The following is an 11,355-nucleotide window of genomic DNA, read 5'->3' as shown; positions in this document are numbered from 1 at the left end:
TTGCAGCTGAAAACACAAGTTTTCTTTTGTGGCTTTAGGAAGACATCATCACTGATATTTTAAAGGAATTCACACCTGCCTTCTAGGGCTTCTCATAACTTCATATTTTAACTTTTCAGGCTGACCCTTTGGAAATGTGTCCTATGTGGCATGAAGTCTGGATGCATTGTTTGGTTCTAATTGGCTACATAGATGTCTATAGATGATCTCATTAAAAAGCTGGTCTTTTCTCCCCTGTCTTCAAACACCATCTTATCATATCCAGAATTTCCCTGTGTGCCTTTATGTGACTGTCTGTCTTTTTTGTTCCAGTGGCCCATTACAGTCTCACTCCTAGCTGGTGTTATCACAGTTCAGGTTTCATAGGATGTGTTGATTCTGATACAGGTAGTACTTCCTGAGTGCTTGTTGCTTTCTGAATTTTTCTGGCTCTTCCCCCGCCCCCACCTCCTCCCAGATTTGTATCCCCCAAAAAAGAATCTGCAAACAGAATTTGTTCTTCCATGCTGTAGTGGCAGAACTCAAATTTTCTTCTTTTGGAGTACTAGTGATTAATTAAAATATTAAACAGCCACAGAATAGAGGGTATTATGTTGCTCCTAAATTTGGGGAGAATGACTCCTATGGTAAGATGATTGTTATTGTGCTGATATTTGTGTGTGAATTTTTTTTTTTTGACAGAAGGCATTTATTCCTCACAGTTGTGGAGACTGGAAGCTCAGAAGCAAGTGCCAAATGGCTCTGCCTCAGGTAAGGACTTGACTTTCAGGTGGCTGTTTGTATTCATGTTGTGTTCTTATGTAGCCGAGGGAATGGGCCTGGGTAGGGGTGGGGAGATGAAAAAGGAAGAGATCACTCTGGTCTTCCTTCCTTTTCTTACTTAAAACACTAATCCCACCACAAGATCCCACCCCCATGACCTCTTGCTGTATGACATTTTTCCGGGGAAACCATGAGCAAATATCAACTCATCCAAGATAGAGAACCAATGACAGACCAAAGTAACAATACGATCAAAGTCTAACTTGGTGAACCAATGAGTTCACTGGGATTACCTACAGAGTATGAGTAAGGGTTTTTTTTTTTTTTTTACAAGAGCATGGATGACTCGGAGGCAATTTGTATCACCATGAGCTCACACCAATATGAGTGACAGTTCATAAAAGCTTTGAGCCCTGGAGCTCTTTACTCAACTTGCAGGAAGCTCTTCAGGTTGGAGAGCCTTCTCTCCTCAGCAGCTGGCCTGGCTCATTTCCTTCAAACCTGCAGGTAAGTGTCAGCATCCTGGGCTCAGGAGAACAGCTGGGAAGAGCCTGTACCTCTGATGACGTCACGAGTGGAGCTGTCAGGCCAGCAGCTTTGGTCCTGTGTTCCTGCATGTCTTTAATGCTAAGCTTAGCACTTATGTGGAACATTTTCCTCATCCTCTTGACAACCTCAGTCACTATTATCACATTCCTGTGAAACAGAGACATGCAAAGGCTAGAGGCAGGAGAGCTCCTGTCATGGAGACAAGGGAAGGAACCAGTTGTGCCTTGTAGAGAGAATGCCCAGCACAAGCAGGAGTGTTGGCAAGTCCTGAGAGCCAGAAGTCATCTGGCTCTGGATAAAAAGCAGACTGTTTCCCAAAATCGTGTGTGAATTTTTTTATGTGTGTGAGTGTTTTGCCTATATCTGTGCACAGTGTATGTGTCTGGTGCCAACAGAAGCCAGAAGAGTAGCCTTGGGACTGGAGTGAAAGATAGCTGTAAGCTGCATGTGGGTGCTGGGAATCGAACTTAGGACCCTCTGGAAGAGCAGACAGTGATCTTAACTACTGAGCCATCTTTCCAGCACCTACATGTGTGAAATTTAAACACTTTAGTCATCTAAAAGATGCACAGAAATATTTTATGATTGCAAAAATACCACAGATGATTATTGTATATCTTCAATGAGTCCTATCTCATCATGTTATAATTAGCAAAACTAAGAAATAAACATTGGTGATATATGTGTGCTGAATCAGGTTAAAGGGAAATTCATTTAGTCTTCTTTTTGAGTCTTTTTATATAAAAACTGCATTGTCTTGAGAGGGCTGCAGTCAGTGAGGATATGGAAGTGATGGCTGGTTTGTGGTGCTAAATACCGCTGTGAGCCTGAAACCCTGGGAAGGGGACCATGGTGTGTGTGTGTGTGTGTGTGTGTGTGTGTGTGTGTGTGTGTGTACCTATAACTGACTGGGAGGGGGGGTCCAGCCCCACTCAGCACCAGGGTAATAAAGAGAAGGCCTCAGAGTAGCAAGAAAGATTCTTATCTGAGGGTTACTAGACTTTTCTATCTGAGGAGTAAATAAGGAAACACACGTTTTCTGAGGGTAACCTAAGAGAACAGGAACAAGCATACACTTTCCTGATGGTGACTTTCTCCTTTACTTCAACTTAAATAGTCTCCCTTTCCCTTGACAACCTCTCTTTACATGCAAACATCTCTCTCCTGCCCAGTACCTATTTTTACATTCAGTTACAGTTACAAATCTCCACACAGCCATAGCTGTACATCTCATTTACATAACCTCTCACCATACGGGCCTTTACACAATTCCTAGACACAGCTTCTCTGTGTAGCAACAGCTCTTTCACACAGCTCTGTCACACTCCCATGGACCTACTTTAGAATTCTACATTATCGTTCATTCTTTACTCTCTCTCTCACGTGTTCTCCTCACTCACACTTCTCTCATGCTTCTTCTTCAGCTCTCACACATCTCTCTCCCACAGCAGCCTTCTCCTGCATATCTTTGCCTTCTGCCTCTGCTGCCCCTTCACGGCTGCCCCACTACTCTCTGCCTCACCATCCCTCTCTCTCGCCTCTCCTCTGTTCTCACTCTCTGCCTTCTGTCTCTGCTTCTCTCACCACCAGACTCTGGACAAATAAGTGTTATTTTTCAGGGACCAACCCATACTCACAATACAAGTTAAGTCACTTAGTTTCTGTCAGGCTAGGAATGTCACAGTGACTGGCCAGTGAGCAAATGGCCTTGCACATAGCTCTAAGTTGGTGAGGGTTCCCAGACAGTAAGAAAACAGTTAACTGAACCTTGAGGTTGGGGAGCACGTGCAGACTAAAGTTGCTTCAAACTCAGGCCTTGAATCAGCAAAACAACACCTGTCAAAATGCCCTCCTGTATTTGTCTCTAGGGGCAACCAGATATTGTCTCCAGGGGTAATCAGCCTGCTTTGAATCTACTATGAAGTCTAAAGTTAGCTTGTCGGTGTAAAAAGCTGTCTTTGTGACTAAGATTCCTCTGTCAGTCTGAATGATGTAAAATACCCTAGTATTATTTTTATTCATCAAAATTATGCAGATAGTATAAATCATCCTTCTGACCACCCACAGCTGTGTTTGTGCCCGACATATATAAAATATCCCCAAAAGGCTGTGGAAAGAACCCCAAGCTGTTCTTATTAGGGACACATCGCAGTGATACCTGAGAAAGTCATCCAATCAATAACCACAGGGCTTTGACAAGTGCAGCTCCCCAATAACATCTGGTGAGTTGGCTTTACCAAGTAAGATTCTCCAACAATGTCTAGTGGGTCAGCTTGTTAAATACTAGTTATCACTGATGTACAGTCCCACAGCCTTCTGCATATACCCTTCCATTTTCTTGAGCTGAAGTTCACTCACTTCTTAGGCATTACCAACATCCAAGCACCAAGACAGACCATTGAGAAAAATGGAAGGCAATGGATTATCGACCACATGTTCTCAAAGCCCTAGAGAAGCCCCCCTCGCCCGCCCGCCACCCGCCCCAGGCTGCTGACCTAGTGGAAATCACTTGAGTTCAGAAACAGGATCAGGTTGGAGAAGGTGAATTGGGACTCCTCAAAGAATGGAGACTCCAGAGAGCTCAGCAGCAGAAGGAAGGGTGGCTTTCTGAGCTTGGGGAGTACAGAGAAATTCCTAGTGAGAGAGACACTGGTCAAAAGGAGCTGTTTCTACAGACTTCACATTATGGAGTAAAATACTACACAGACATTTAGCAATACAGGCCAAGAAACCAAAGTTTTGAAGCTAAATGTGGAAAGAGTGCCGTTTCGTTGTGAGGGACTGAATCAAAGTCACTCCCACACTAGCTCTCTTAAAGTACGGAAAGTGCAGGATTGTGCTGCTGGCTTTACTGACTAGGAAATGCAGATGCTTCATTATGAGACTTTGGACTGGAGGATCACTGTGAACATTGAATGGCACCACCATCTCAGAGCCAACAGATGTCAGGGACAAACCTCAAAGGTAGAAAGGAAAGCCATTTGAGGAAAGGAATAAGACTCTGATTCTGCTGCAATTCTTTACAAACCATTTGTTTGTTTGTTTGCTTAGGATTTAAACATGCTTCCTAAATTCTATTGATTTTGGTACATAGACCATCCAATATTAGAATTCCAACATTCTTCACTGACCTACCACATAGAAAGACACATTTACTAGTAGCCTTTGTGTCTTAAATAAGCCACCTCTCCAGCCCTTGTAGCTTCTTTCTTTCTTTTTCTATTTTAAAGTAATCTTAGGTTTCCGTACAAATGCTATCCTTTCAAGAGTGTCTTATGGGGTAAGTAGGTAAGAAGTTGAATAACTATTTCTTCCACACAAACTGTCAGTTTGTGTTTTGTGTTTGCTGGCACTAGTTTGGGTAAGTTGCCTAGAAAGCCATTTATTCTTCGAGGTGTTCAGTTTTATTTCTGAAATTATGCAAACAGAATTTTTCATAACTTAAAAAATCTGGATCTGTATTTTCTACTTTTGAGATTTTTTGTCATAGTGGTATGTATGTTGATTTTTATTCAAATCTATTTGTTTTGATTTTTAAAAATTCATTGTTTTACTTTATTCCTGTTTTTTAAATTCTCTCAGTTTTGTTTTCTCTAAATGTTGACACATGTTTAATTTGTTTTAATTGTGTTTTTCATGTTACTATTTGAGATAATAAGTTCTAACTCCTTTATATTTATCCACTAGTAATACTCTGTTTACATTATTGTTTCAGGATTCCTAAAGGTTTTCTTTTTCCTTTTTGTTTGTTTGTTTGTTTGTTTGTTTCTTTTTTCGAGACAGGATCTCACTGTGTAGCCCTGGCTGTCCTGGAACTTGATCTCTAGACCAGGCTAGCCTCAAATTCACAGAGATCTGCCTGCCTCTGCTTCCTGAGTGCTGGGATTAAAGGCTTGCAGCACCACTGCCTGGAAATTGCTACAGTTTTAATTAATGTTTTCTTTCAGCACAGTTGCATAATAGTTGTGACAGTGAGATGGCCCAGGAGGCTTGCCACCAAGGGCCTTGTGACTTGGGTTTTCATCCTGGGAACCTGAATAAACGTAAAAGGAGAAAACTAACTCCTGAAATTTGCTCTCAGATCACTACATATATGCTTTGGCACACAGGCATGCATGGACAACACACACTAAAATAAAAAAATATAAAAAAGAAGAAAAGGTTTTGGACTTGTGAGATAGCTTAGTGGGTAATGGCACTTATAGCCAACTCTGATGACCTAAGTTCAATCCCTGGAACCAACACAATGGAAGTAGAGAACCGACTTTCACGTGTTGCCCTTTGACCTCCACAGAATGCATGTCCAACACCCTTCTGAATAGATACAAGTTTTTTTATGAAGCTCTGATTTTGGTAACATTTTCCTTTTATTTGCCTATTTCTCTTTAGATTTAGGGCATTGGTTGTACTCTGTTACATCATCTGCCTGTTTATAATGTCCTTACTGCTGGACAATATCCATTTGCTACTCCTGTAAGCAAAGATTATCACTGGTAGGTTGTATCTCTTTCTGCCACAACCTGATCAGCCTTCATTCTCTGTCTCGATTTTTGTGCAGATTTCTTAGACATGCACATCATCTGACTGGACTGTTGCATGCCAAGCAGCCCAGACACCTGCTCAAGCTCAGTCAGCATGTCTTCCAAAGCCCCAAGGCTTCCTTCAGCTGCCTGCTCCCTTCAAACGTGGCAGAGTTTCTCTTTGAAGCCGACTTTCTCACACTCTACCCTGCCACCAAGGTTACCCTCTCATGTTCAGGAGACAATTCACTGCCATTGGCTGAGCTCTGTAATAATGGAACACTGTAGCACCTCTTTCTTCTTCCTCTACAAACGTCTAGAAGGTCAGTTCTGCTCTCAGTCTAGATCTCAGAGGTATCCCCCTACACACACAGACACACATGCACACATACACACACACACACACACACACACACACACACACACACACACACAGTCACACATGCACACACATACACACATGCACACACACATAGACACACATGCACACACAATACACACACATGCACACACATATACACACATACATACGGACATACACACATACACACACGGTCACACATGCACACACATACACACATGTACACACATATATACACATATGCACACACAGACACACACACAAACACACACACTTGCACACACACATATACATATGTACATGCACACATAAACACACACCCACACCCACACACTTTTGCATTCCCAAGGGGCTCTGACTCTGTGGATATCTATTTTCTTGGTGTCTCTAGGACCTATCACTGGTGGGGCCCTTCCCCCTTATTCCTGCTCTCTTCCTATTCAATTGGTCCAGTCTTTGGGGCTCACTACATTCTGGAGTTTCTGTATCTCATAAGCTCATGGATTACTGAATGTATCAGTTGATTCTTAAGTGTTCACTTGTTACTTTGTATGGTTTTCAGAAAGGAAGACATTTGGACCTCAGCTGTGGCCAAGTTCCTTTTAAAAGTCAATTCTGGATTTTCATGCTTTGAAATATACCTTGTGTATAGAACAAAATAGACTCATTGTAACCTTCTTAATGTATTGCATTTAAGACTTACCAATGAGAGTTCTTTTTGCTGAAATAAACAGAATTATATTTTTAATTAATTAGTTTTATATTTCTGGAAGTTGAGGCTGGGGTCATGCACATTCTAGAATACTCCACCTGAGATGCATCCCTGAGAAGGAAAGTATAGGTGCTCTACAACTTACATGGGTGTTAGGCTCAATAAGGCATCATAAACTGAGAACATCACTCTGAAACTTTACCAGATCTACTGAACATCACAGCTTCTCATAGTCTACCATGCACAGGTTCAGAGGACTTAACCTGAACCACACTTGGCTAAAATCATCTAAGCTAATGAAACCTACTTTAATAGTAAAGTTTTCACAGTCTTTCACATTTGTTGAATATGGCATTTCTCAGTGTTCTTGGGGGGACTAGATCCAGGACCCTCACAAGTCCCTTACGTAAGATGGTACTGTATTTGCATAAAACCTACACATCTGTTTTCCTTAATTACCTACCAATTGATTGCAATGCCTAGTTTAATGTATGTGCTGTGTAAGTATCAGTTACAGTATATTGTTTTGAGAATAAAAAGGGGGAAAGTTTTAAGTTAGTACAATTTTTTCCTGAATATTTTCAGATCTGCAGTCAGTTCTCTGCCTGAAGCTCCAAACATGCAGCCAGCCCACTGTACCTATAACCAGAGAGCCCTGAAGGACCAGCAACTGTGGCCATAACTGTGACTGGAAGCTGAATCTGGCTCTTACTGCCTAGTAATGGGCCTGGGGGTCTGAATGTTCAGACTGCCTACTGAAAAAGATCCAAATGGTAGTTTCTGTCACAGCCTTGTAGCAGCACAAATCAAATGACAAACCATCATAAGCCAGAGATGTATTTCTTGGCCTGTAGCTTCCTGGACAGAGTTAGCAACATTCTATCAACATTCCTGACCCTAGACAGCTCCCTTTGGCTTCTGCCAACAGCACTTCTACTCCAGGATTTCACTCTGTATACCTCCTCCTCACCACTCTAGACAGAAATAGAAGCCCAGAGACGTGAGCTTCCACAGAGCCTCTTCCCTACTCACCTTTACTAGCAACCCTACCCCATTCTTGCCTCCAGTCCTGGGAGAGATGTCCTTTTTCTCCAAGACTACAATCTTTTCATAGCTCCTATCTGTCATCTTTTGACTTTTTTAACTTTACCAGTTATCTTTGTCTCCTCAGCTTTCATTCACAAATACACTTAACTCTTCATCCCAAAACCAAACCAAACAACTACACATATCCTTGTCTTCTGCCTCCTCCATCATTCTGCTCCTCGTTCTCTCTGCAATACACCCAGCCTCTTCCCTAAGCATGGGCCATCAACTCTCCCAGCCATTGTATTTGCCTGCCCCCCCCCCCCCCCCCCGCCACACAGGGACACTGCTGTGGCTAAGAGAAAACCAACGCTGTCCCAATGACAGGAGCCAAACACTTCCTTCTCTAAATCCCATCAAGACATGACACCCAGTAGTATCTTGACTTCTAGTACCCCCCCCCCAAATGAAACAATGCAATCTCACTGGTCTTTTCTTTCCCATCAACTCAGCCCTCACTCTTCACTGGGTTCTTATCTGCAACCACAGCACAACTTTATTTTGCTGTCTGATTTTGAGCTCAAATCTGAGGCAAAGACACCCAGCACAGAGTATTTTTGTAACTTTTCTGCTCATGGCAATGTTCAAATGTGAGCAATGATTTAGAATATCATTATTTGAAAAAATAATCAACTTCAATCTGCAAAATGTATGTGAAAGTGATAGCAAACTTCATTTTCTTATGGACTGGAAGAGATAACAACCATTCCTTTAGAAAGTGCTTGTTTTGTTGCAGGCCAACAAGCTTGAATTTAGGTGTGGGAGATGTGACACTTGCAGAGAAAAATGTGGCATGTCAGGAGTGTCATTCTTTTTTTGGAAAACTGTTTTTTATCAGTAACTGTTAGGTTTCAAATCCAGGACAAAAGGCTGAGGTGCCTATTTAACATATCAAAGCAGACACACCTGCATCCCCTACCCCATCCCTTAGTCCCTCTCAACCTGTTCCAGGGTGTGCCTGGCTGGTACACCCCATCCCTACTTTAAATTCTCCAGCTCAGGGGCTGGGCTGTCCTTCCCCTAGATGCTCCTCCCTATATAATCTAGTCATTTTGATTATCTCTCCTTTTGGGGGGTCTTCTGATTGTTGCACCTGGTTCCCGTCTCTTCCCCCCTCCCCCCATGGCTCAGGATCATATTCACTATGGACTTTTCCAGATGTCCCTGCCTCTGACTATGTCTCCCTTTTATCTACAATAAACTTTCTCTTTCACCACACCTATTAGTAGTCATGTCATTTCCTTCTTTCCTTCTTTCCTTCTTTCTTTCCTCCCTTCCTCCCTCCCTCCCTCCCTCCTTTCCTTACTCTCCCCTCCCTTTCTCTTCTGTTTTCCACTCAGTAACAAATCCAACTAACAGCAATATTGTGGAGATGATACAGTCGGTCAGGAGCCCAGAAAGGGGACAGAGAACTATAAAGGGGGTCAGGTTTGTTACCAGCAGTGATGCTCATGAAATCTGTAGCCTCCTTATTCTCAGGAAAAAAAAAAAAAAAACCCTTCAGATTGAAGTTTTCAGTAACTTTATTTTCTAAAATTATGTCCTAGGGGTATGTTTTCTTCCACACCACCCTTACTTCTTTAAAAATAATCAGAAACAAAAAGCACAGGCTGGATGGAGTCAGCCCAATGCTGCTCGCAAAGCGTTCAGGTCCCTCAAGAGCAGTTCTGCACCCGGCCTCTGCAGGGCGCGGGCCTCCCAGCAGCTCCGGAGGATGCTCTGCAACTTCCGCCCCGTCGGTGAGGAGGTGAACACTGCCCCCGCCAGGGACGGTCGCAGATTGTAGGCCACCACAGCGTACTGCACCTGCTGAGGCTCGCCTGAGTATGGCACCTCCCTGGTGGTCATCTGCCAGAGGGTGATGCCGAAAGAGTAGATGTCGGCTTTGCGCGTGGCGGTCTCTCCTTTCAGGAGCTCCGGAGCTTGGTGCGTGTAGGTGCCACCTATGTGGTGAGGGGGCGTCTGGCTGCACCACAGATCTTGCAGCTTTTGGGAGCAGCCGAAATCACTGATCTTACAGACGTCCTGCTCATTGATCAAAATGTTCGCTGGCTTCAGGTCCAAGTGCAAAATGCTTTGTGAGTGGAGGAAAAGCAGGCCATTAACAATATCTAGGGAATACTTAAGGCACTTCCCCAAACTCAGTTGTTCTCGGCTGCAGCTTAGAGGCCCTGGAGAGCGGGTGGCACCATAGATGACTTGGTGTAGAGTCACATTGCCCCCAAACTCCATGATTATGGTACCCAGGCTGTTAGAGCCCTTGGGCGTATGCGTGCTGGCAGCCACAACCCGGACTATGTTGTCATGGCGCAGTCTTGCAATGTTGAGTTCAGCCCAGAAACTCCGCTGGGATGCACGTAGGTTCTTGGTGCACTTGTTCACTTGCTTTATGGCCACAGGAACACCGTGGTAAGTGGCTTTGTACACCGAACCAAACCCTCCAGAACCCAGCCTATGCAGCAGGCATACCTGTTCCCAGTCGATGGAACACCAGGCCAGCCGGCGTGGCAGCCGCGGGGCCCGAGGAGGAGTGGCTCCCAGGAAGAGCTTCCCGGCCTTCCCCGGAGCCACCAAGGGGCTACTGCAGGGTCGCAAGTCCAACGACGGTGACAACTCACCAGGGAGGTAGCGACATAGGGCTAGAGGCGATGGCATCACACCTTCAGGTAGGAAAGGCACCAGGGGCACTAGGTAGAAATGACTAGGAACAACCCTGGGGAGTCTGGAAGCATGGTTGAAGATTCCTGATTTCACCCTAGCCCCTTTCCCTCCTTCCTTGTATTCTCAAAACGAGCTACATCTGTGCTATCACTCAGCAAGATGGGGGTGGGGTGCAGACGAAGCATGGCTAAAGTAAATCCTTAGTAAAACGACCTCTCACGGGTTAAATAGCACTGGCCTGCCTCAGGGCTCACCTCTCCTTTAAACTATTTCTTTAATCATAATACAACGAAAACGATTTTCAAGTAGCATCTGATGAGCATTAATCGGTCTTTAGACTGAAGAAGGAAAAAAAGCACAGTGAACTTGTGCACTTTTCAGGCTATAATGATTGTTAGTGCTAGTCCTCCTCAGCTGCGTTAAATCACTCCAAGCAGCTATTGGATGCAAGAGTTGCAATACAAATAGCAGGCATTTGTCGAACCACTTGCCAAGATTATTAGGTGCAACCTTCATAAGAATTAAAAATTGTAACTTTAATGTCATTAATCAAAATAGAATCAGTGATACAAAACATGCACACCTCCTAAGTTCATCAGAAGGGGGATTCTGATGGATTTGATTTCTACAGCAAGAAGACTTCTTAGCAACACCCCGACTTCCTACCAGTCCTTCCTTTCCAGGCAAGTCAGGTCACCCAGATT

At 43.8% G+C, this 11,355-nt stretch overlaps 1 protein-coding gene and 1 long non-coding RNA gene across 2 annotated transcripts; one reads left to right on the top strand and one right to left on the bottom strand.

Moving 5' to 3' along the window:
• Positions 1 to 641: 641 nt before the first annotated feature.
• LOC103163035 lies at positions 642 to 6,214 on the top strand. Its single transcript, XR_004768000.1, has 3 exons — positions 642 to 750; positions 1,097 to 1,269; positions 5,870 to 6,214. It is a non-coding gene; the product is annotated as an uncharacterized LOC103163035 (long non-coding RNA).
• A 3,396-nt stretch (positions 6,215 to 9,610) lies between these two features.
• Positions 9,611 to 10,645, bottom strand: Mos (MOS proto-oncogene, serine/threonine kinase). The gene has a single exon (XM_027398707.1). The coding sequence runs from the start codon at positions 10,643 to 10,645 to the stop codon at positions 9,611 to 9,613; it is 1,035 nt and encodes a 344-aa protein (XP_027254508.1).
• Between the last annotated feature and the right edge of the window lie 710 nt (positions 10,646 to 11,355).

The sequence above is a fragment of the Cricetulus griseus genome, chromosome 2, assembly GCF_003668045.3.
Source record: "Cricetulus griseus strain 17A/GY chromosome 2, alternate assembly CriGri-PICRH-1.0, whole genome shotgun sequence".
NCBI classification, from domain to species: domain Eukaryota; kingdom Metazoa; phylum Chordata; class Mammalia; order Rodentia; family Cricetidae; genus Cricetulus; species Cricetulus griseus.
Note: the sequence above shows the minus strand (reverse complement) of the source record. Positions and strands in the feature narration are given on the sequence as shown.

Bases quoted from the DNA above. Each gene is read 5' to 3' on its own strand.
- Mos (XM_027398707.1), bottom strand. From the start codon at position 10,645: ATGCCATCGCCTCTAGCCCTATGTCGCTACCTCCCTGGTGAGTTGTCA.